Here is a 25,195-nt window from a genome sequence, read left to right on the forward strand (position 1 = left end):
TGTGCCTCCTCTAACCCCTCCCCAATACAAAAACACTGAAATACTGTGCCTCCTCTAACACCTCATCATTAGAAAAACACTGAAATACTGTGCCTCCTCTAACACCTCCCCAATACAAAAACACTGAAATACTGTGCCTCCTCTAACAACTCCCCAATACAAAAACACTGAAATACTGTGCCTCCTCTAACAACTCATCATTACAAAAACACTGAAATACTGTACCTCCTCTAAAACGTCATCATTACAAAAACACTATAATACTGTGCCTTCTCTAACAACTCATCATTACAAAAACACTGAAATACTGTGCCTCCTCTAACCCCTCCCCAATACAAAAACACTGAAATACTGTGCCTCCTCTAACAACTCCCCAATACAAAAACACTGAAATACTGTGCCTCCTCTAACAACTCCCCAATACAAAATCACTGAAATACTGTGCCTCCTCTAACACCTCCCGAATACAAAAACACTGAAATACTGTGCCTCCTCTAACACCTCCCCAATACAAAAACACTGAAATACTGTGCCTCCTCTAACACCTCCCCAATACAAAAACACTGAAATACTGTGCCTCCTCTGACACATCCCCAATACAAAAACACTGAAATACTGTGCCTCCTCTAACACCTCCCCAATACAAAAACACTGAAATACTGTGCCTCCTCTGACACATCCCCAATACAAAAACACTGAAATACTGTGCCTCCTCTAACACCTCCCCAATACAAAAACACTGAAATACTGTGCCTCCTCTAACAACTCCCCAATACAAAAACACTGAAATACTGTGCCTCCTCTAACCCCTCCCCAATACAAAAACACTGAAATACTGTGCCTCCTCTAACACCTCATCATTAGAAAAACACTGAAATACTGTGCCTCCTCTAACACCTCCCCAATACAAAAACACTGAAATACTGTGCCTCCTCTAACAACTCCCCAATACAAAAACACTGAAATACTGTGCCTCCTCTAACAACTCATCATTATAAAAACACTGAAATACTGTACCTCCTCTAAAACGTCATTACAAAAACACTGTAATACTGTGCCTTCTCTAACAACTCATCATTACAAAAACACTGAAATACTGTGCCTCCTCTAACCCCTCCCCAATACAAAAACACTGAAATACTGTGCCTCCTCTAACAACTCCCCAATACAAAAACACTGAAATACTGTGCCTCCTCTAACAACTCATCATTACAAAAACACTGAAATACTGTACCTCCTCTAAAACGTCATCATTACAAAAACACTGAAATACTGTGCCTTCTCTAACAACTCATCATTACAAAAACACTGAAATACTGTGCCTCCTCTAACACCTCCCCAATACAAAAACACTGAAATACTGTGCCTCCTCTAACACCTCACCATTAAAAAAACACTGAAATACTGTCCCTGCTCTAACACCTCATCATTAGAAAAACACTGAAATACTGTGCCTCCTCTAACACCACATCATTACAAAAACACTGAAATACTGCGCCTCCTCTAACACCTCCCCAATACAAAAGCACTGAAATACTGTGCCTCCTCTAACACCTCCCCAATACAAAACACTGAAATACTGTGCCTCCTCTAACACCTCATCATTACAAAAACACTGAAATACTGTGCCTCCTCTAACACCTCCCGAATACAAAAACACTGAAATACTGCGCCTCCTCTAACACCTCCCCAATACAAAAACACTGAAATACTGTGCCTCCTCTAACACCTCCCCAATACAAAAACACTGAAATACTGTGCCTCCTCTAACAACTCCCCAATACAAAAACACTGAAATACTGTGCCTCCTCTAACCCCTCCCCAATACAAAAACACTGAAATACTGTGCCTCCTCTAACACCTCATCATTAGAAAAACACTGAAATACTGTGCCTCCTCTAACACCTCCCCAATACAAAAACACTGAAATACTGTGCCTCCTCTAACAACTCCCCAATACAAAAACACTGAAATACTGTGCCTCCTCTAACAACTCATCATTACAAAAACACTGAAATACTGTACCTCCTCTAAAACGTCATCATTACAAAAACACTGTAATACTGTGCCTTCTCTAACAACTCATCATTACAAAAACACTGAAATACTGTGCCTCCTCTAACCCCTCCCCAATACAAAAACACTGAAATACTGTGCCTCCTCTAACAACTCCCCAATACAAAAACACTGAAATACTGTGCCTCCTCTAACAACTCCCCAATACAAAAACACTGAAATACTGTGCCTCCTCTAACACCTCCCGAATACAAAAACACTGAAATACTGTGCCTCCTCTAACACCTCCCCAATACAAAAACACTGAAATACTGTGCCTCCTATAACACCTCCCCAATACAAAAACACTGAAATACTGTGCCTCCTCTGACACATCCCCAATACAAAAACACTGAAATACTGTGCCTCCTCTAACACCTCCCCAATACAAAAACACTGAAATACTGTGCCTCCTCTGACACATCCCCAATACAAAAACACTGAAATACTGTGCCTCCTCTAACACCTCCCCAATACAAAAACACTGAAATACTGTGCCTCCTCTAACAACTCCCCAATACAAAAACACTGAAATACTGTGCCTCCTCTAACCCCTCCCCAATACAAAAACACTGAAATACTGTGCTTCCTCTAACACCTCATCATTAGAAAAACACTGAAATACTGTGCCTCCTCTAACACCTCCCCAATACAAAAACACTGAAATACTGTGCCTCCTCTAACAACTCCCCAATACAAAAACACTGAAATACTGTGCCTCCTCTAACAACTCATCATTACAAAAACACTGAAATACTGTACCTCCTCTAAAACGTCATCATTACAAAAACACTGTAATACTGTGCCTTCTCTAACAACTCATCATTACAAAAACACTGAAATACTGTGCCTCCTCTAACCCCTCCCCAATACAAAAACACTGAAATACTGTGCCTCCTCTAACAACTCCCCAATACAAAAACACTGAAATACTGTGCCTCCTCTAACAACTCATCATTACAAAAACACTGAAATACTGTACCTCCTCTAAAACGTCATCATTACAAAAACACTGAAATACTGTGCCTCCTCTAACAACTCCCCAATACAAAAACACTGAAATACTGTACCTCCTCTAAAACGTCATTACAAAAACACTGTAATACTGTGCCTTCTCTAACAACTCATCATTACAAAAACACTGAAATACTGTGCCTCCTCTAACCCCTCCCCAATACAAAAACACTGAAATACTGTGCCTCCTCTAACAACTCCCCAATACAAAAACACTGAAATACTGTGCCTCCTCTAACAACTCATCATTACAAAAACACTGAAATACTGTACCTCCTCTAAAACGTCATCATTACAAAAACACTGAAATACTGTGCCTTCTCTAACAACTCATCATTACAAAAACACTGAAATACTGTGCCTCCTCTAACACCTCCCCAATACAAAAACACTGAAATACTGTGCCTCCTCTAACACCTCACCATTAAAAAAACACTGAAATACTGTCCCTGCTCTAACACCTCATCATTAGAAAAACACTGAAATACTGTGCCTCCTCTAACACCACATCATTACAAAAACACTGAAATACTGCGCCTCCTCTAACACCTCCCCAATACAAAAGCACTGAAATACTGTGCCTCCTCTAACACCTCCCCAATACAAAACACTGAAATACTGTGCCTCCTCTAACACCTCATCATTACAAAAACACTGAAATACTGTGCCTCCTCTAACACCTCCCGAATACAAAAACACTGAAATACTGCGCCTCCTCTAACACCTCCCCAATACAAAAACACTGAAATACTGTGCCTCCTCTAACACCTCCCCAATACAAAAACACTGAAATACTGTGCCTCCTCTAACAACTCCCCAATACAAAAACACTGAAATACTGTGCCTCCTCTAACCCCTCCCCAATACAAAAACACTGAAATACTGTGCCTCCTCTAACACCTCATCATTAGAAAAACACTGAAATACTGTGCCTCCTCTAACACCTCCCCAATACAAAAACACTGAAATACTGTGCCTCCTCTAACAACTCCCCAATACAAAAACACTGAAATACTGTGCCTCCTCTAACAACTCATCATTACAAAAACACTGAAATACTGTACCTCCTCTAAAACGTCATCATTACAAAAACACTGTAATACTGTGCCTTCTCTAACAACTCATCATTACAAAAACACTGAAATACTGTGCCTCCTCTAACCCCTCCCCAATACAAAAACACTGAAATACTGTGCCTCCTCTAACAACTCCCCAATACAAAAACACTGAAATACTGTGCCTCCTCTAACAACTCCCCAATACAAAAACACTGAAATACTGTGCCTCCTCTAACACCTCCCGAATACAAAAACACTGAAATACTGTGCCTCCTCTAACACCTCCCCAATACAAAAACACTGAAATACTGTGCCTCCTATAACACCTCCCCAATACAAAAACACTGAAATACTGTGCCTCCTCTGACACATCCCCAATACAAAAACACTGAAATACTGTGCCTCCTCTAACACCTCCCCAATACAAAAACACTGAAATACTGTGCCTCCTCTGACACATCCCCAATACAAAAACACTGAAATACTGTGCCTCCTCTAACACCTCCCCAATACAAAAACACTGAAATACTGTGCCTCCTCTAACAACTCCCCAATACAAAAACACTGAAATACTGTGCCTCCTCTAACCCCTCCCCAATACAAAAACACTGAAATACTGTGCCTCCTCTAACACCTCATCATTAGAAAAACACTGAAATACTGTGCCTCCTCTAACACCTCCCCAATACAAAAACACTGAAATACTGTGCCTCCTCTAACAACTCCCCAATACAAAAACACTGAAATACTGTGCCTCCTCTAACAACTCATCATTACAAAAACACTGAAATACTGTACCTCCTCTAAAACGTCATCATTACAAAAACACTGTAATACTGTGCCTTCTCTAACAACTCATCATTACAAAAACACTGAAATACTGTGCCTCCTCTAACCCCTCCCCAATACAAAAACACTGAAATATTGTGCCTCCTCTAACAACTCCCCAATACAAAAACACTGAAATACTGTGCCTCCTCTAACAACTCATCATTACAAAAACACTGAAATACTGTACCTCCTCTAAAACGTCATCATTACAAAAACACTGAAATACTGTGCCTTCTCTAACAACTCATCATTACAAAAACACTGAAATACTGTGCCTCCTCTAACACCTCCCCAATACAAAAACACTGAAATACTGTGCCTCCTCTAACACCTCACCATTAAAAAAACACTGAAATACTGTCCCTGCTCTAACACCTCATCATTAGAAAAACACTGAAATACTGTGCCTCCTCTAACACCTCCCCAATACAAAAACACTGAAATACTGTGCCTCCTCTAACACCTCCCCAATACAAAAACACTGAAATACTGTGCCTCCTCTAACAACTCCCCAATACAAAAACACTGAAATACTGTGCCTCCTCTAACCCCTCCCCAATACAAAAACACTGAAATACTGTGCCTCCTCTAACACCTCATCATTAGAAAAACACTGAAATACTGTGCCTCCTCTAACACCTCCCCAATACAAAAACACTGAAATACTGTGCCTCCTCTAACAACTCCCCAATACAAAAACACTGAAATACTGTGCCTCCTCTAACAACTCATCATTACAAAAACACTGAAATACTGTACCTCCTCTAAAACGTCATCATTACAAAAACACTGTAATACTGTGCCTTCTCTAACAACTCATCATTACAAAAACACTGAAATACTGTGCCTCCTCTAACCCCTCCCCAATACAAAAACACTGAAATACTGTGCCTCCTCTAACAACTCCCCAATACAAAAACACTGAAATACTGTGCCTCCTCTAACAACTCCCCAATACAAAAACACTGAAATACTGTGCCTCCTCTAACACCTCCCGAATACAAAAACACTGAAATACTGTGCCTCCTCTAACACCTCCCCAATACAAAAACACTGAAATACTGTGCCTCCTATAACACCTCCCCAATACAAAAACACTGAAATACTGTGCCTCCTCTGACACATCCCCAATACAAAAACACTGAAATACTGTGCCTCCTCTAACACCTCCCCAATACAAAAACACTGAAATACTGTGCCTCCTCTGACACATCCCCAATACAAAAACACTGAAATACTGTGCCTCCTCTAACACCTCCCCAATACAAAAACACTGAAATACTGTGCCTCCTCTAACAACTCCCCAATACAAAAACACTGAAATACTGTGCCTCCTCTAACCCCTCCCCAATACAAAAACACTGAAATACTGTGCCTCCTCTAACACCTCATCATTAGAAAAACACTGAAATACTGTGCCTCCTCTAACACCTCCCCAATACAAAAACACTGAAATACTGTGCCTCCTCTAACAACTCCCCAATACAAAAACACTGAAATACTGTGCCTCCTCTAACAACTCATCATTACAAAAACACTGAAATACTGTACCTCCTCTAAAACGTCATCATTACAAAAACACTGTAATACTGTGCCTTCTCTAACAACTCATCATTACAAAAACACTGAAATACTGTGCCTCCTCTAACCCCTCCCCAATACAAAAACACTGAAATATTGTGCCTCCTCTAACAACTCCCCAATACAAAAACACTGAAATACTGTGCCTCCTCTAACAACTCATCATTACAAAAACACTGAAATACTGTACCTCCTCTAAAACGTCATCATTACAAAAACACTGAAATACTGTGCCTTCTCTAACAACTCATCATTACAAAAACACTGAAATACTGTGCCTCCTCTAACACCTCCCCAATACAAAAACACTGAAATACTGTGCCTCCTCTAACACCTCACCATTAAAAAAACACTGAAATACTGTCCCTGCTCTAACACCTCATCATTAGAAAAACACTGAAATACTGTGCCTCCTCTAACACCACATCATTACAAAAACACTGAAATACTGCGCCTCCTCTAACACCTCCCCAATACAAAAGCACTGAAATACTGTGCCTCCTCTAACACCTCCCCAATACAAAACACTGAAATACTGTGCCTCCTCTAACACCTCATCATTACAAAAACACTGAAATACTGTGCCTCCTCTAACACCTCCCGAATACAAAAACACTGAAATACTGCGCCTCCTCTAACACCTCCCCAATACAAAAACACTGAAATACTGTGCCTCCTCTGACACATCCCCAATACAAAAACACTGAAATACTGTGCCTCCTCTAACACCTCCCCAATACAAAAACACTGAAATACTGTGCCTCCTCTAACAACTCCCCAATACAAAAACACTGAAATACTGTGCCTCCTCTAACCCCTCCCCAATACAAAAACACTGAAATACTGTGCCTCCTCTAACACCTCATCATTACAAAAACACTGAAATACTGTGCCTCCTCTAACACCTCCCGAATACAAAAACACTGAAATACTGCGCCTCCTCTAACACCTCCCCAGTACAAAAACACTGAAATACTGTGCCTCCTCTGACACATCCCCAATACAAAAACACTGAAATACTGTGCCTCCTCTAACACCTCCCCAATACAAAAACACTGAAATACTGTGCCTCCTCTAACAACTCCCCAATACAAAAACACTGAAATACTGTGCCTCCTCTAACCCCTCCCCAATACAAAAACACTGAAATACTGTGCCTCCTCTAACACCTCATCATTAGAAAAACACTGAAATACTGTGGCTCCTCTAACACCTCCCCAATACAAAAACACTGAAATACTGTGCCTCCTCTAACAACTCCCCAATACAAAAACACTGAAATACTGTGCCTCCTCTAACAACTCATCATTACAAAAACACTGAAATACTGTACCTCCTCTAACACCTCATCATTACAAAAACACTGAAATACTGTGCCTCCTCTGACACATCCCCAATACAAAAACACTGAAATACTGTGCCTCCTCTAACACCTCCCCAATACAAAAACACTGAAATACTGTGCCTCCTCTGACACATCCCCAATACAAAAACACTGAAATACTGTGCCTCCTCTAACCCCTCCCCAATACAAAAACACTGAAATACTGTGCCTCCTCTAACAACTCCCCAATACAAAAACACTGAAATACTGTGCCTCCTCTAACAACTCATCATTACAAAAACACTGAAATACTGTACCTCCTCTAAAACGTCATCATTACAAAAACACTGAAATACTGTGCCTTCTCTAACAACTCATCATTACAAAAACACTGAAATACTGTGCCTCCTCTAACACCTGCCCAATACAAAAACACTGAAATACTGTGCCTCCTCTAACACCTCACCATTAAAAAAACACTGAAATACTGTCCCTGCTCTAACACCTCATCATTAGAAAAACACTGAAATACTGTGCCTCCTCTAACACCACATCATTACAAAAACACTGAAATACTGCGCCTCCTCTAACACCTCCCCAATACAAAAGCACTGAAATACTGTGCCTCCTCTAACACCTCCCCAATACAAAACACTGAAATACTGTGCCTCCTCTAACACCTCATCATTACAAAAACACTGAAATACTGTGCCTCCTCTAACACCTCCCGAATACAAAAACACTGAAATACTGTGCCTCCTCTAACACCTCATTACAAAAACACTGAAATACTGTGCCTCCTCTAATACCTCATCATTACAAAAACACTGAAATACTGTGCCTCCTCTAACACCTCATCATTACAAAAACACTGAAATACTGTGCCTCCTCTAACACCCCATCATTACAAAAACACTGAAATACTGTGCCTCCTCTGACACATCCCCAATACAAAAACACTGAAATACTGTGCCTCCTCTAACACCTCCCCAATACAAAAACACTGAAATACTGTGCCTCCTCTAACAACTCCCCAATACAAAAACACTGAAATACTGTGCCTCCTCTAACACCTCCCCAATACAAAAACACTGAAATACTGTGCCTCCTGTAACAACTCCCCAATACAACAACACTGAAATACTGTGCCTCCTCTAACACCTCCCCAATACAAAAACACTGAAATACTGTGCCTCCTCTAACACCTCCACAATACAAAAAGACTGAAATTCTGTGCCTCCTCTATCACATCCCCAATACAAAAACACTTAAATACTATGCCTCCTCTAACACCTCCCCAATACAAAAACACTGAAATACTGTGCCTCCTCTAACACCTCCCGAATACAAAAACACTGAAATACTGTGCTTCCTCTAACACCTCCCCAATACAAAAACACTGAAATACTGTGCCTCCTCTAACACCTCCCCAATACAAAAACACTGAAATACTGTGCCTCCTCTGACACATCCCCAATACAAAAACACTGAAATACTGTGCCTCCTCTAACACCTCCCCAATACAAAAACACTGAAATACTGTGCCTCCTCTGACACATCCCCAATAAAAAAACACTGAAATACTGTGCCTCCTCTAACACCTCCCCAATACAAAAACACTGAAATACCGTGCCTCCTCTAACACCTCCCCAATACAAAAACACTGAAATACTGTGCCTCCTCTAACACCTCCACAATACAAAAAGACTGAAATTCTGTGCCTCCTCTATCACATCCCCAATACAAAAACACTGAAATACTGTGCCTCCTCTAACCCCTCCCCAATACAAAAACACTGAAATACTGTGCCTCCTCTAACAACTCCCCAATACAAAAACACTGAACTACTGTGCCTCCTCTAACACCTCATCATTAGAAAAACACTGAAATACTGTGCCTCCTCTAACACCTCCCCAATACAAAAACACTGAAATACTGTGCCTCCTCTAACAACTCCCGAATACAAAAACACTGAAATACTGTGCCTCCTCTAACAACTCCCCAATACAAAAACACTGAAATACTGTGCCTCCTCTAACACCTCCCCAATACAAAAACACTGAAATACTGTGCCTCCTCTAACAACTCCCGAATACAAAAACACTGAAATACTGTGCCTCCTCTAACACCTCATTACAAAAACACTGAAATACTGTGCCTCCTCTAATACCTCATCATTACAAAAACACTGAAATACTGTGCCTCCTCTAACACCTCATCATTACAAAAGCACTGAAATACTGTGGCTCCTCTAACACCTCATCATTATCAAAAACACTGAAATACTGTGCCTCCTCTAACACCTCCCCAATACAAAAACACTGAAATACTGTGCCTCCTCTAACACCTCATTACAAAAACACTGAAATACTGCACCTTCTCTAATACCTCATCATTACAAAAACACTGAAATACTGTGCCTCCTCTAACACCTCCCCAATACAAAACACTGAAATACTGTGCCTCCTCTAACACCTCATCATTAGAAAAACACTGAAATACTGTGCCTCCTCTAACACCTCATCATTACAAATACACTGAAATACTGTGCCTCCTCTAACACCTCCCCAATGCAAAAACACTGAAATACTGTACCTCCTCTAAAACGTCATCATTAGAAAAACACTGAAATACTTTGCCTTCTCTAACAACTCCCCATTACAAAAACTCTGAAATACTGTGCCTCCTCTAATACCTCATCATTACAAAAACACTGAAATACTGTGCCTCCGCTAACACCTCATCTTTACAAAAACACTGAAATACTGGCCTCCTCTAACAGCTCATCATTACAAAAACACTGAAATCCTGTGCCTCCACTAACACCTCCCCAAAACAAAAACACTGAAATACTGTGCCTCCTCTAACACCTCACCATTAAAAAAACACTTAAACACTGTGCGTCCTCTAACACCTCATCATTGCAAAAACACTGAAATACTGTCCCTGCTCTAACACCTCATCATTAGAAAAACACTGAAATACTGTGCCTCCTCTAACACCACATCATTACAAAAACACTGAAATACTGCGCCTCCTCTAACACCTCCCCAATACAAAAGCACTGAAATACTGTGCCTCCTCTAACACCTCCCCAATACAAAACACTGAAATACTGTGCCTCCTCTAACACCTCATCATTACAAAAACACTGATATACTGTGCCTCCTCTAACACCTCCCCAATACAACAACACTGAAATACTGTGCCTCCTCTAACACCTCCCCAATACAAAAACACTGAAATACTGTGCCTCCTCTAACACCTCCACAATACAAAAAGACTGAAATTCTGTGCCTCCTCTATCACATCCCCAATACAAAAACACTGAAATACTGTGCCTCCTCTAACCCCTCCCCAATACAAAAACACTGAAATACTGTGCCTCCTCTAACACCTCCCGAATACAAAAACACTGAAATACTGTGCCTCCTCTAACACCTCCACAATACAAAAACACTGAAATTCTGTGCCTCCTCTATCACATCCCCAATACAAAAACACTGAAATACTGTGCCTCCTCTAACACCTCATCATTAGAAAAACACTGAAATACTGTGCCTCCTCTAACACCTCCCCAATACAAAAACACTGAAATACTGTGCCTCCTCTAACAACTCCCGAATACAAAAACACTGAAATACTGTGCCTCCTCTAACAACTCCCCAATACAAAAACACTGAAATACTGTGCCTCCTCTAACACCTCCCCAATACAAAAACACTGAAATACTGTGCCTCCTCTAACAACTCCCGAATACAAAAACACTGAAATACTGTGCCTCCTCTAACACCTCATTACAAAAACACTGAAATACTGTGCCTCCTCTAATACCTCATCATTACAAAAACACTGAAATACTGTGCCTCCTCTAACACCTATCATTACAAAAGCACTGAAATACTGTGGCTCCTCTAACACCTCATCCTTATCAAAAACACTGAAATACTGTGCCTCCTCTAACACCTCCCCAATACAAAAACACTGAAATACTGTGCCTCCTCTAACACCTCATTACAAAAACACTGAAATACTGCGCCTTCTCTAATACCTCATCATTACAAAAACACTGAAATACTGTGCCTCCTCTAACACCTCCCCAATACAAAACACTGAAATACTGTGCCTCCTCTAACACCTCATCATTAGAAAAACACTGAAATACTGTGCCTCCTCTAACACCTCATCATTACAAAAACACTGAAATACTGTGCCTCCTCTAACACCTCCCCAATGCAAAAACACTGAAATACTGTACCTCCTCTAAAACGTCATCATTAGAAAAACACTGAAATACTGTGCCTCCTCTAACAACTCCCCATTACAAAAACTCTGAAATACTGTGCCTCCTCTAATACCTCATCATTACAAAAACACTGAAATACTGTGCCTCCGCTAACACCTCATCTTTACAAAAACACTGAAATACTGGCCTCCTCTAACAGCTCATCATTACAAAAACACTGAAATACTGTGCCTCCACTAACACCTCCCCAAAACAAAAACACTGAAATACTGTGCCTCCTCTAACACCTCACCATTAAAAAAACACTTAAACACTGTGCGTCCTCTAACACCTCATCATTGCAAAAACACTGAAATACTGTCCCTGCTCTAACACCTCATCATTAGAAAAACACTGAAATACTGTGCCTCCTCTAACACCACATCATTACAAAAACACTGAAATACTGCGCCTCCTCTAACACCTCCCCAATACAAAAGCACTGAAATACTGTGCCTCCTCTAACACCTCCCCAATACAAAAGCACTGAAATACTGTGCCTCCTCTAATACCTCATCATTACAAAAACACTGAAATACTGTGCCTCCTCTAACACCTCATCATTACAAAAACACTGAAATACTGTGCCTCCTCTAACACCCCATCATTACAAAAATACTGAAATACTGTGCCTCCTCTAACACCTCATCATTACAAAAACACTGAAATACTGTGCCTCCTCTAACACCCCATCATTACAAAAATACTGAAATACTGTGCCTCCTCTAACACCTCATTACAAAAACACTGAAATACTGTGCCTCCTCGAACACCTCCACAATACAAAAACACTGAAGTACTGTGCCTCCTCTAACAACTCCCCAATACAAAAACACTGAAATACTGTGCCTCCTCTAACACCTCCCCAATACAAAAACACTGAAATACTGTGCCTCCTCTAATACCTCATCATTACAAAAACACTGAAATACTGTGCCTCCTCTAACAGCTCATCATTACAAAAACACTGAAATACTGTGCCTCCTCTAACACCTCCACAATACAAAAACACTGAAATACTGTGCCTTCTCTAACAACTCCCCATTACGAAAACACTGAAATACTGTGCCTCCTCTAATACCTCATCATTACAAAAACACTGAAATACTGTGCGTCCTCTAAAACGCCATCATTACAAAAACACTGAAATACTGTGCCTCCTCTAACACCCCATCATTACAAAAACACTGAAATACTGTGCCTCCTCTAACAACTCCCCAATACAAAAACACTGAAATACTGTGCCTCCTCTAACACCTCATTACAAAAACACTGAAATACTGTGCCTCCTCTAACACCTCCCCAATACAAAAACACTGAAATACTTTGCTTCCAGGGGCGTATCTACGGAAAATTGCACCTATTGCAAGCACTGAAATTGCACGCCTGTCGAAATATCTGACACCCATGTTTTAGATAACTTTACCATAATATCAGCTCAAAAATACAAGTCAAGCTCATTAATCTTTTAATTAACAAATTTTGGCAGTATATGAAAATTATAACTGCACCTTCCTTGCTTTCACTGATGCAAATTGGTCTATGATCACAGTCGTTTTTTCAGTTTCTTCTCTTTCTACACTCAGCACAGCAAGATCACAGAGTCTGTCTTGACCCATGGAGATTCTCAAATACGAAAGTATTGGTTTTAACTTGCTGAATGTTCTCTCACAGCTGGCGATGGAAACTGCGATGGTTAGCATTATCTGAATAGCAATGGGAAGATTAGGGAAGACGCTCTCATCTCCATACTGAACAATAAATTCAAGAAGCTCTTCAGGTCTTGATACTTTCATGTTGATCCACCTTGATAGCAACATTCTGCAATCCAAAATTTCTTCATATAGCTGCTGTCCATCAACATCAGAGCTGTACAATTCACCCAAATTTTCGCACTTCTTCCTTACGTTATTACTGTCGGTGCCGTAACACAGTCCCTCGACATCGAGAAGGAACCCAAACTTGGCGTCAGTGTCGTGCAAACGAGCGAACCTTTCATCCATTTCTTTGTGAAGATGATCAAGTGTCCAGCCATCCCAGCAGTGTTGTCATACCACTGTGACTGACATTCTTGTAACTCCATTTTGTCCTTCTCTAGCTGTTTCAAGATGTCTTCAACCAATCTCTCAGCATCCTTCTGTCTTATCTGGATAAAACCAAGGAAGGGCTCTCTAACTCAGTTTTCCTCTCAGAATCAACTTCCACATACCTCACTACTTCTGACATCTGCTCACAGTGTGCCTCATCAGGAGTCGAGTTGAACATGAGACCATAGTACTTGGCTTTACAAATGCTTCTCAGTGAACTCTGGCGAACAGTGGATGCCATCATGTGGATGAATTTGTTCTGGACACCTGGCGAAAGTTAAGACATGTATCCAAGATGATTTTCCAAATGAGTGATGTGTTCTTTTATGACAGGGTCAAAGATGGCCAGTAGTTTCAGTAAGCCAAGGAAATTTCCCACATTGGAATCATCGTCTAGCTGAAGCGACTCCCTGTGTCCTCACAAAGCCAGGTTCTGAGTCACCAGGATTTTTATGCACTGAAGGATTCTCGTCAAGATATCACACCACTTCTGCTTTTCCTTTTCAATCTGTGACTCAAATACTGCGTCAATAACTCTGGCTAAATTTCTTTCCATTTCTTTCCACTGTGTGAAGCATTCCAGATGATTCTTGGAATTTTCATGAACTCTAATCCTTTCAGGTGCTTTCCACTGGTTGAATCCACTTTCCTGCTCCAATGAGGATTGATGGTCTGACCGGGAATAGAGAAGACAACAGATACAAAATGCAGACTTTTTAGAAGGGGAATAGATTAGCCATGAGCGAGTCACTTCCTCACCATGAACATTTCCCAATTTCCTGTTGAACCAGGTTTTGTTTATTGAGTGGTTATTTGTTGGTAAGAAAGGCCCCTCACTGTACTAGAAATACTTTGAACCCAGCTTTATTATTTCTGTTCTCAATGCGTCAGGCAGAATTGCTTTTCCAGTATCCTTGTCGAACTTCAGAAGTCCAATGTCATGCTATTCAATCACTTCTGGTATGACAGTTCGAGGCTCTTTGACACCATCCAGTTCACTAGGTTCAGTGTCGTCAGGTTCAATCTTGTCAGGTTCAATCTTGTCAGGTTCAATCTCGTCAATAAACTCAACATCATCACCACCACCATCGTCTTCCCCTCCTGTCATGTCCACGTTCTCTGTGGCAGCCTCACTCTTAATCTCATCATACTCAGATTTATCTGACTTGGCTTTCTCCTCGGCTTGTGACGCATTTGTACTCGATCCACCTTCAGATTCTAACAAACTTGTAGCAGCTGCAGGCGACTCCATGGAACGTGTCGAACTACTTGTTCCGGGCTTTTCAAAGAAGGGCATGAAGAACTTGCTTGAGTTCTTGGCTTCCTCCACCTCCATCTTTCATTTCTTCTGTCCTTCAGCTCCACTTTCCTTCTTCGTGAAGAAACGTTTCATGGTCTTCGTACACCATGCTCTGAAATAAGGCCATCCTAGTGCTTCTCACCCATGATGATCAAAGACAGATCGTACATCTGAAGAAAGTCCTTTTTTCACTCTCCGAGGATGGCTTGTCTGACTTTAATAGAAACTGCTCAGTGGCACCCCCCCCCCCCTTCAAGTGGCACCCAGGGCACGTGCCACACCTGCCATATCTTAGATACGCCACTGGGTGCCTCCTCCAACTCCTCACCTTTTCTCAAACCAGACATCATTTGATTGAAGGAAAAGTATTGGGGGTTAAGGGCAAAAGGTGAAAAGGTTAAGGGAGACATAGGGAAGCTTCACTGAGAGGATCATGAGTGTGGAGCCAGCTGCCAGCATGTGGTGCATGTGAGCTGGATTTCAATGTTTAAGTGAAGTCTGGACAACTACATGGATGGTAAGGATATCGAAGGCTATGGTGCCAGAGCAGGTCATTGGGAGTTAGCAGTTTAAATGGTTTGAAATGAACTGGATGTGCCAAACTTTTAACCAAATCTAAGATCAATCTAACCCTTCCGTCCCACTTCACCCTCCATTTTCTATCACCCATGTGCCTATCTGAGAGCCTTTTGAATGTCCTACTCTATCTGCCTTTACCACCGTTCCTGGTAGGTCATTCTATACAGGAATATATATATTCCTGACGAAGGGTCTCGGCCTGAAACATCGACAGTGCTTCTCCCTATAGATGCTGCCTGGCCTGCTGTGTTCCACCAGTTTTTGTGTGTGTCATTCTATGCAGCCCCTGTCTGTGTAAAGAACCTACCTTTGATATTCCCCCACCCCATACTTCTCCTGCAAAGACCTTAAGATGATGCCTGGTAGTGTTAGTCAGTTCCACCTGGGGCAAAAGTCTCTGGATGTCCACTTGATCTTTGCCTCTTATCATATTGTACACCTCTGCCAAGTCACAGTGCTGGTTCTGTGCCAGGTGACTCCGATGGTGGTGGGAGCAAAGCTTTGGAAATATCTGAATGACTCGGGCGTTGGTTGTCTGATCGACTGAGAGCCTGGCCGAGAGAGTTTTGGAACAATCCTGTGTTTGATTTTGAATCAAGGTGTGACTGTGAATGCGGTCCATCCTGGGGTGGTGATAACAGAGATAATGAGAAACTGCGGTCTGCACTTCAGGGTCATCTACAGACTGCTTGGATTCTTCTTCTTCAAGGTGAGAGTTGTCTTACAGAAATGTTTAAAACTTTGAGAGACACAGGAAAAGGGAATGTTAACAGTCTTTTTCACAGGTTGGAGGAGTCCAGTACTAAAGGGCATAGGTTAAAGGTGAGAGGAGAATGATTTAAAAGGAACCCAAGGGGCAACTTTTCTTTGCAAATTGGCATGTATATAGAACAAGCTGCCAGAGGAAGTGGTTGAGGCAGGTTTGTTCGTGATTTGCCGTGCCGTATGACATGAGCGATCATGGTGACCAAGATTGTTCTTGGTAAATTTTTCTACAGAAGAGGTTTGCCACTGCTTCTGGCAGTGTCTTTACAAAACAGATGGCCCCAGCCATTATCAATACGCTTCAGACATTGACAGGCATCCGTGGTCACATAACCAGGACTTGTGATATGCACCAGCTGCACCAGTGGCTTTACATGACCCTGATCAGGGGCTAAGAAGGTGCTACTCCTTGCCCAGGGGTGACCTGCAGGCAGCAGAGGGAAGGAGAGCCTCACATCTCCTTTGGTAGAGACGTATCTCCACCCCACCACCCAGGTGGAGAGACAGATACAATAATAAACACTTAGATAGGTACATAGAGGGGAGTCTTAGAGAGCTGTGGGCTGAAATTGAGAGAAATCAGGATTAGCTGGGTGGTCACCATGATCTACATGGACTAGATGGGCCAAAGAGCCTGTTTCTGAGCTGTGTTGATCTATTTCTCTGCTGCTTGAGTGTCTCCTCCTCCAACCCCTGCATCTCCAACTCCCTAACCCTCTCGTCCCTGTCCTCTCCCAATCCCTGCCTTCTATGCCTAGCCCCCCCCCCCCCCACAACCTGGTCTAATAAGCCATTGGTCAGATCACATTTGGAGTATAGTGAGCAGTTTAGGGTCCCTTATCTAAGAAAAGATGTGCTGGCATTGGAGAGGGTCCAGAGGAGGTTCATGAGAATGATTCCAGGAATAGAACAGAGATGAGAGTGAATTTCTTTTGGCAGAGGGTGGTGAATCTGTGGAATTCATTACCACAGACGGCTGTGGAAGCAATGTCATTGGGTGTATCTATAGCGGAGGTTGATAGGATCTTGATTACTCAGGGCATCAAAGATTACAGGGTGAAGACAGGAGAATGGGATTGAGAGGGATAATAAATCAGCCATGATGGAATGGTGGAGCAGACTCAATGGGCTGAATGGCCTCATTCTGCTCTATGTCTTATGATCTTAAAGGGTAGTGTTGGATGCAGTGGGTCATGGATACCCACTAACTGTGTCTGTGTGTTGCAGTCTGCAGAGGAGGGCGCCGTCAACTCCATCTATTGCGCCCTATCCAAGGAGATGGAGGATGTCAGTGGCAAGTACATCGATAGCGACTGCTCCCTCTGCCTCCCTAGTCCCACCGCACAGGATGCAGCCTTGGCCAGGAAACTCTGGGAAGCCAGCGCCACACTGACCCGCCTCAATGAGGGCGGTATGGGAGAGACACATTAACAGGAGACCATGCAGTACTCAGAGCTACACAACAAGGAGGGCAAGATCTCTTCCAACACCCCACCCCACCCCACCTTTCTCATGGTCCCAATCCACCCCATCCTGTCTGTCCATATCCCCCCTTACCCTTTCCAACCCTCCCTCATTCTGTGCGTCTGTGAAAATAAAGATTAGCTTTATTTGGCATGTGTACGCCAAAACTCAGAGTGATATACCTCATTTGTGTCCATGACCAACACAGTCCGAGGGTGTGCTGGGGCAGCCCATGAGTTTCGCCACGCCCACGACTCACTAAACCTAACCATACGTCTTCAAACTTCGGAGTAGAAATGATCAGAGTCACCACATACAACCCTGAGATTGTTCCTCCTGTGCAGGCCTGCTCAGCAAACCGATGGAATAGTAACTGTGAACAGGATCAATGAAAGAGCAAGAGCATAGAAAACAACAAACTGTGCAAATGCAAATATAAATAAATAGCAATAAACAACAAGTGTATGAAATAACAAGACAGAGTTCTTATAGTGAGATCGTTGGTTGCAGGAACCTCTCAATAGATGAATGTAGTCATCTTCTTTAGTTCAAGAGTCTGTTGTTTGAGTGGCAATAACTGTTCTGAACCTGGTGGTGTGAGTCGTGAGGCTCCTATACCTTCTACCTGATGGCAGCAGTGGACAAAGAGCACGGCCTGGGTGGTGAGGATCTCTGATGATGAAGCTGTTTTACTACAGCTGTATTTCATGTAGATGTAAGTGCTTCTGGGTGAGTCATTTAGACAGGCTACCACTGGTACGATTGAAGCCTGTTTGTACCACACATTGCCAGAGCAGGAGGCTGAAGATATCCAGGAAATCAGCAGCCAGTTGGTCAGCACAGGTCTTCAGTACTCGGCCAGGAACTCCGCCCAGACCGGATGCTTTCCTGGAATTCATTCTCTTGAAAGCAGACCGCACATCATCTTCAGATACTGAGACCAAAGGATCATGGAGAGACGGGGGGGGGGGGGGGGGGGCGTGTGCAATAGTTCCTCCCTGTTCTGGTGGTCAAAGGAAGTACAGAAAGCATTGAGCTCATGTGGAAGTGAAGCTCTGCTGTTCCCTATGTCTCTAGACTTAACTTTGTAAGAAGTTACGGCATTCAAACTCTGTCACAGCTGTCAAGCATTCCTCATTGATTCCAGTCTAGTCTGAAATCTCCTGAAAAAGTGATGGATGTGGAGTCAATTCCAATGTTCAGAGAAGTTTAGATGGGACCGGTAAAGAGATCTACAGTGAATAGCTGGGTTGATAGGACGAGGCTCAATGCAGTCTCAAGGGGCTGAAGGGCCTGTTTTTATAGGATGACTCTATGGCCATACAACCTGACTTCTTCATTGGCAAACCACAGTCAGTGAGGATCAGTACCATCTCCTCGCTGACCTTCAGCATAGGAGCACCTCAAGGCTCTGTGCTGATCCCCCCTTCTCTATCCCCCATACACAAGATTGTGACTAAGGACAATTCCAATGCCATCTTCAAATTCACCAATCTCATCACTTCTGGTAAGGTCCCACCTTCCCTGGAAGAGAGCTCAATCATCCAAACATCTTTTACCCTTCTGCTACTCCTCAGTCGCGTGTTAAATGGTATAATCTTCCTCATTCTGGTCTCACTACCACGTGGCACAGGTGGCAATCCTGAGATCACAACCGTGGAGATCCTGCCATTTAATTTAGTACCAACTACAGGGAGTTGGTAGCAAAACAGACTACAGGGAGTTATGAAAGAAGTTGAGAAGCAGGACCTCAAAGGATTACTGTCTGTGCCGTGTAGCAGTGAGTATAGGAACAGTGAGGTGGAGGATAAATGCGTGGCTGAGGGGTTGGAGCAGGGGGCAGGGATTCAGATTTCTGGATCATTGTGTATGACCTGTACAAAAAGGATGGGTTACACTTGAATCCAAGGGGGACTAAAATGCTGGCGGGAAGGTTTGCTAAGGCTGTTGGGGAGAGATTAAAATAGAATTGCTGGGGGTGGGGGGTGGGAACTGAACTGAAGTGACAGAGGAAAGGGAGGTTGGCTCACAAATAGAGAAAGCTTGTAGACAGTGCAAGAGGGAGGATAGGCAGGTGACAGAGAAAGGGCAAGCTCAGTCTGATGGTTTGAGATGTGTCTATTTTAATATGAGGAGTAGCATGAATAAATTGGATGAGCTTAGAGTGTGGATCAACACTTGGAACTATGTTGTGGCCATTAAAGAGACTTGGGTGGCTCAGGGGCAGGAATGGCTACTTCAAGAGCCAGGCTTTAGATGTTTCAGAAAGGACAGGGAGGGAGGCAAAAGAGGTGGGGACATGGCACTGTTGATCAGAGATAGCGTCACGGCTGCAGAAAAGTGGAAGTAATGGAGGGGTTGTCTATGGAGTCTCTGTGGGTGTGAGTTAGGAATAGGAAGGGGTCAATACCTTTCCTGGGTGTTTTTACTAGCCCACCCAATAGTAAAAGGGACATCAGAAAGCAGACAGGCAGACAGATTCCGGAAAGGAGTCATAACAACAGGCTTGTTGTGGTGGGAGATTTTAATTTCCCAAATATTGATTGGCATCTCCCTAGAGTGAGGGGTTTAGTTGAGGTAGAGCTTGTTAGGTGTGTTCAGGAAGGTTTCTTGACACAATATGTAGATAAGCCAATGAGAGGAGAGGCTGTACTTGATCTGGTATTGGGAAATGAACCTGGTCAGGTGTCAGATCTCTCCGTGGGAGAGGATTTTGGAGATAGTGATCACAATTCTGTCTCCTTTACAATAGCATTGGAGAGAGATAGGAACAGACAAGTTAGAAAGGAGTTTAATTGGAGTAAGGGGAAATATGAGGCTATCAGGCAGGAACTTGAAAACATAGATTGGAAACAGATTTTCTCAGGGAAATGTACAGAAGAAATGTGACAAATGTTCAGGGGGTATTTGTATGGGGTTCTGTGCAGGTATGTTCCAATGAGATATGGAAAGGATGGTAGGATACAAGATCCGTGGTGTACAAAGGCTGTTGTAAATCTAGTCAAGAAAAGAAGAGCATATGAAAAGTTCAAAAAAACTAGGTAATGATTGAATCTACAAGATTATAAGGCTAGCAGGAAGGAGTTTAAGAATGAAATTAGGAGGGCCAGAAGGGGCCATGACAAGGCATCGGTGGACAGGATTAAGGAAAACCCAAAGGCATTCTACAAGTATGTGAAGAGCAAGAGGATAAGACGTGAGAGAATAAGACCAATCAAGTGTGACAGTGGGAAGGTGTGATTGGAACCGGAGGAGATAGCAGAGGTACTTAATGAATACTTTACTTCAGTATTCAACATGGAAAAGGATCTTGGAGATTGTGGGGATGACTTGCAGTGGACTGAAAAGCTTGAGAATGTAGATATTAAGGAAGAGGAAGTGCTGGAGTTTTTGGAAAGCATAAAGTTGGATAAGTCGCTGGGGCCGGATGAGAGGTCTACTGTGGGAGACGAGGGAGGAAATTGCTGAGCTTCTGGTGATGATCTTTGCATCATCAATGAGACAGGAGAGATACCAGAGGATTGGAGGGTTTTGGACATTGTTCCCTTATTCAAGAAAGGGTGTAGGGATAGTCCAGGAAATTATAGACCAGTGAGTCTTACTTCAGTGGTTGGTAAGTTGATGGAGAAGATTCTGAGAGGCAGGATTTATGAATATTTGGAGAGGTATATGATTAGGAATAGTCAGCATGGCTTTGTCAAAGACAGGTCGTGCCTTATGAGCCTGATTTAATTTTTTGAGGATGTGACTAAACACATTGATGAAGGAAGAGCAGTAGATGTAGAGTATATGGATTTCAGCAAGGCATTTGACAAGGTAACCCATGCAAGGCTTATTGAGAAAGTAAGGAGGCATAGGATCCAAGGGGGCATTGCTTTGTGGATCCAGAACTTGCTTGCACACAGAAGGCAAAGAGTGGTTGTAGATGGGTCATATTCTGCATGGAGGTCGGTGACCGGTGGTGTGTCTCAGAGATCTGTTCTGTGACCCCTACTCTTCATGATTTTTATAAATGACCTGGATGAGGAAGTGGAGGTATGGGTTAGTAAGTTTGCTGATGACACAAAGGTTGGAGATGTTGTGGATAGTGTGGAGGGCTGTCAGAGGTTACAACAGAACATTGATAGGATGCAAAACTGGACTGAGAAGTGGCAGATGGAGTTCAACCCAAATAAGTGTGAAGAGGTTCATTTTGGTAAGTCAAATATGATGGCAGAATATAGTATTAATGGTAAGACTCTTGGCAGTGTAGAGGATCAGAGGGATCTTGGGGTCCGAGTCCATAGAACACTCAAAGCTGCTGTGCAGGTTGATTCTGTGGTTTAGAAGGCATACGGTGTATTGGCCTTCATCGATCGTGGGATTGAGTTTAGGAACCGAGAGGTAATGTTGCAGCTATATAGGACCCTGGTCAGAGCCCACTTGGAGTACTGTTCTCAGTTCTGGTTTCCTCACAACTGAAAAGATGTGGAAGCCATGGAATTCTTGGAATCACCATAAGAATCGCCCCTTGTAATGATGATCAGTAAGGAACAGAGAATCTGTATTTATCGATAACTTTTATTGTTTCAACTAAAAGCACATGGGTTCACAAACTGTCTCCATGTGCACCCTACTAGAATTCCTGACCCTCCATGAACAGGCATTGAAGAGAAAAGGTATTACCCGGGAAATTATTAACTTGCAGGTTGAGTCAGTGGTGAGGAAGGTGAATGCATTCATTTCAAGAGGTCTAGAATACATGAGCAGGGATGTGATGCTGAGGCTTTATAAGGCACTGGTGAGGCCTCTCCTTGAATATTGTAAACAGTTTTGGGCTTCTCATTGAAGAAAAATTGTGCTGATATTGGAGAGGGCTCAGAGGAGGTTCTCAAGGATGATTCCAGGAACAAAAGGTTTATCATATGAGGAACGTAATGATAGCTCTGGCATTGTACTTGCTGAAATTTAGAAGGATGGTTAGGGGTGCGGAGTGGAATCTCATTGAAACCTGTCAAATGTTGTAAGGCCTAAAATGATTAGATGTGGAAAAGAGATTTCCCTTAGTGGGGGAGTCTAGGACAAGAGGGCAGGGCCTCAGGATAGAGGGGTGTCCATTTGAAACACAGAAGCGGAGAAATTTCTTCAGCCAGAAGGCAGTGAATTTGGTACCACAGGCATCTGTGGAGGTCAGGTCATTGGGTGTATTTAAGGCAGAGCTTGATAGGTTCTTGATTGGCCATGGCATCAAAGGTTACAAGGAGAAGGCTGGAGAGTGGGGCTGAGGAGGGGAGAAAAGGATCAGCCATGATTGAATAGTGGAGCAGACTCGATGGGCCAAATGGCCTAGTTCTACTGTTATGCTTTATGGTAAAAGAGTAAACATTTGACGTTTCAGGTCTCGGACCAAGATGCCAACTGTTCACTCTTTTCCAGCAATGCTTCCCAGCCTGCCAATTTCCTCCAACATTGTGTGCGTATGATATTTTCGTCCAGGTAATTTACATACATGACAAACAGCAAAAGTCCCAGCACAGATTGCTGTTCAATACCTGTAATTACAGATCTCCAACTCAAGTAATTCCCTTCAACCACCACCCTATGCACAAGACAGTTCTGAATCCAAACAGGCAATTTGCTGTGGAACCCATGCATCTTAATCTTCTAGATTAGCCGCCAAATGAAGGACTTTTTCTATGAAAACACCTTATGAAAATCCACGTAGACAACTTCCACTGCCCCAGCCTCATCAGTCTCTCTTGTCACCTTATCAAAATCTCAATCAAGTTGGTAAGGTACAACCTGCCATGCCCAAAGCCCTGCCAGCTCTCCTTAATTAGGCCACGGGTTTCCAAATGCTCATATGTTCTATCCCTAAGAATTCTCTTCAGCAATTTCCCTACAACTGATGTGAGACTCAGTGGTCTATAATTCCCAGGATTTTCCTTGTACCCATCTAAGTAAAGGTACAGAAATAGCCTTTTACTAGCCCTCCAAGGCCTCACTTGTGCCTAGAGAGGGCATGAAGATACTGGTCAAGGCCCCAGCAATCTTGTCAGCTGGTATATAAGGTGTTGTTCCTCCAACCTGAGTTTGGATTCATTTTGACAGTAGAGGAGGCCATGGATAGACATATCAGAATGGGAATGGGACGTTGAATTACAATGTGTGGCCACTGAGAGATCCTGCTTTCTCTGGCGGACCGAGCGTAGGTGTTCAGCGGAACAGTCTCCCAGTCAGCATCGGGTCTCACCAATATACAAAAGACCACACCGGGAGCACCGGACACAGTATACCGCACCAGCCGACTCACAGGTGAAGTGTCGCCTCACCTGGAAGGACTGTCTGGGGCCCTGAATGGTGGTAAGGGAGGAAGTGTAAGGACAGGTGTAGCACTTGTTCCACTTACAAGGATAAGTGCCAGGAGGGAGATCAGTGGGAAGGGATGGGGGCTTCCCCCCTCCCCCTTTCTCCTGAGGCCTCCCATCCCATGATCCTTTCCCTTCTCCAGCTCTGTATCACTTTCGCCAATCACCTTTCCAGCTCTTAGCTTCATCCCATCCCCTCCGGTCTTCTCCTATCATTTTGCATTTCACCCTCCCCCCACCCACTTTCAAATCTCTTGCTATCTTTCCTTTCAGTTAGTCCTGACGAAGAGTCTCGGCCCAAAACGTCGACAGTGCTTCTCCCTATAGATGCTGCCTTGCCTGCTGTGTTCCACCAGCATTTTGTGTATGTTGTTTGAATTTCCAGCATCTGCAGATTTCCTTGTGTTTGCTCAAACTTCTCCAGTTCTTTATTTAAAAATCCAGACACTGCCCCTTCCTCACTATTGTCCATCAAATTCCCATCACCAGCTTTCAACACATCACC

The 25,195-nt window shown here is 42.9% G+C and overlaps 1 protein-coding gene across 2 annotated transcripts in view; it reads left to right on the plus strand.

Annotated features, from left to right (window-relative positions):
* Positions 1-18,698, plus strand: part of zgc:64106 (uncharacterized protein LOC393348 homolog) — a 354,694-nt gene extending 335,996 nt beyond the window's left edge. For both annotated transcript variants that reach the window (XM_059965903.1, XM_059965905.1), the window contains 2 exons: positions 16,714-16,823; positions 18,107-18,698. In XM_059965903.1, the coding sequence (XP_059821886.1) occupies positions 16,714-16,823; positions 18,107-18,310 (314 nt within the window). In that variant the 3' untranslated portion in view covers positions 18,311-18,698. The remainder of the gene's footprint in view (positions 1-16,713; positions 16,824-18,106) is intronic.
* Positions 18,699-25,195: the final 6,497 nt, after the last annotated feature.

This window comes from Hypanus sabinus, chromosome 3, assembly GCF_030144855.1.
Source record: "Hypanus sabinus isolate sHypSab1 chromosome 3, sHypSab1.hap1, whole genome shotgun sequence".
NCBI classification, from domain to species: Eukaryota; Metazoa; Chordata; class Chondrichthyes; order Myliobatiformes; family Dasyatidae; genus Hypanus; species Hypanus sabinus.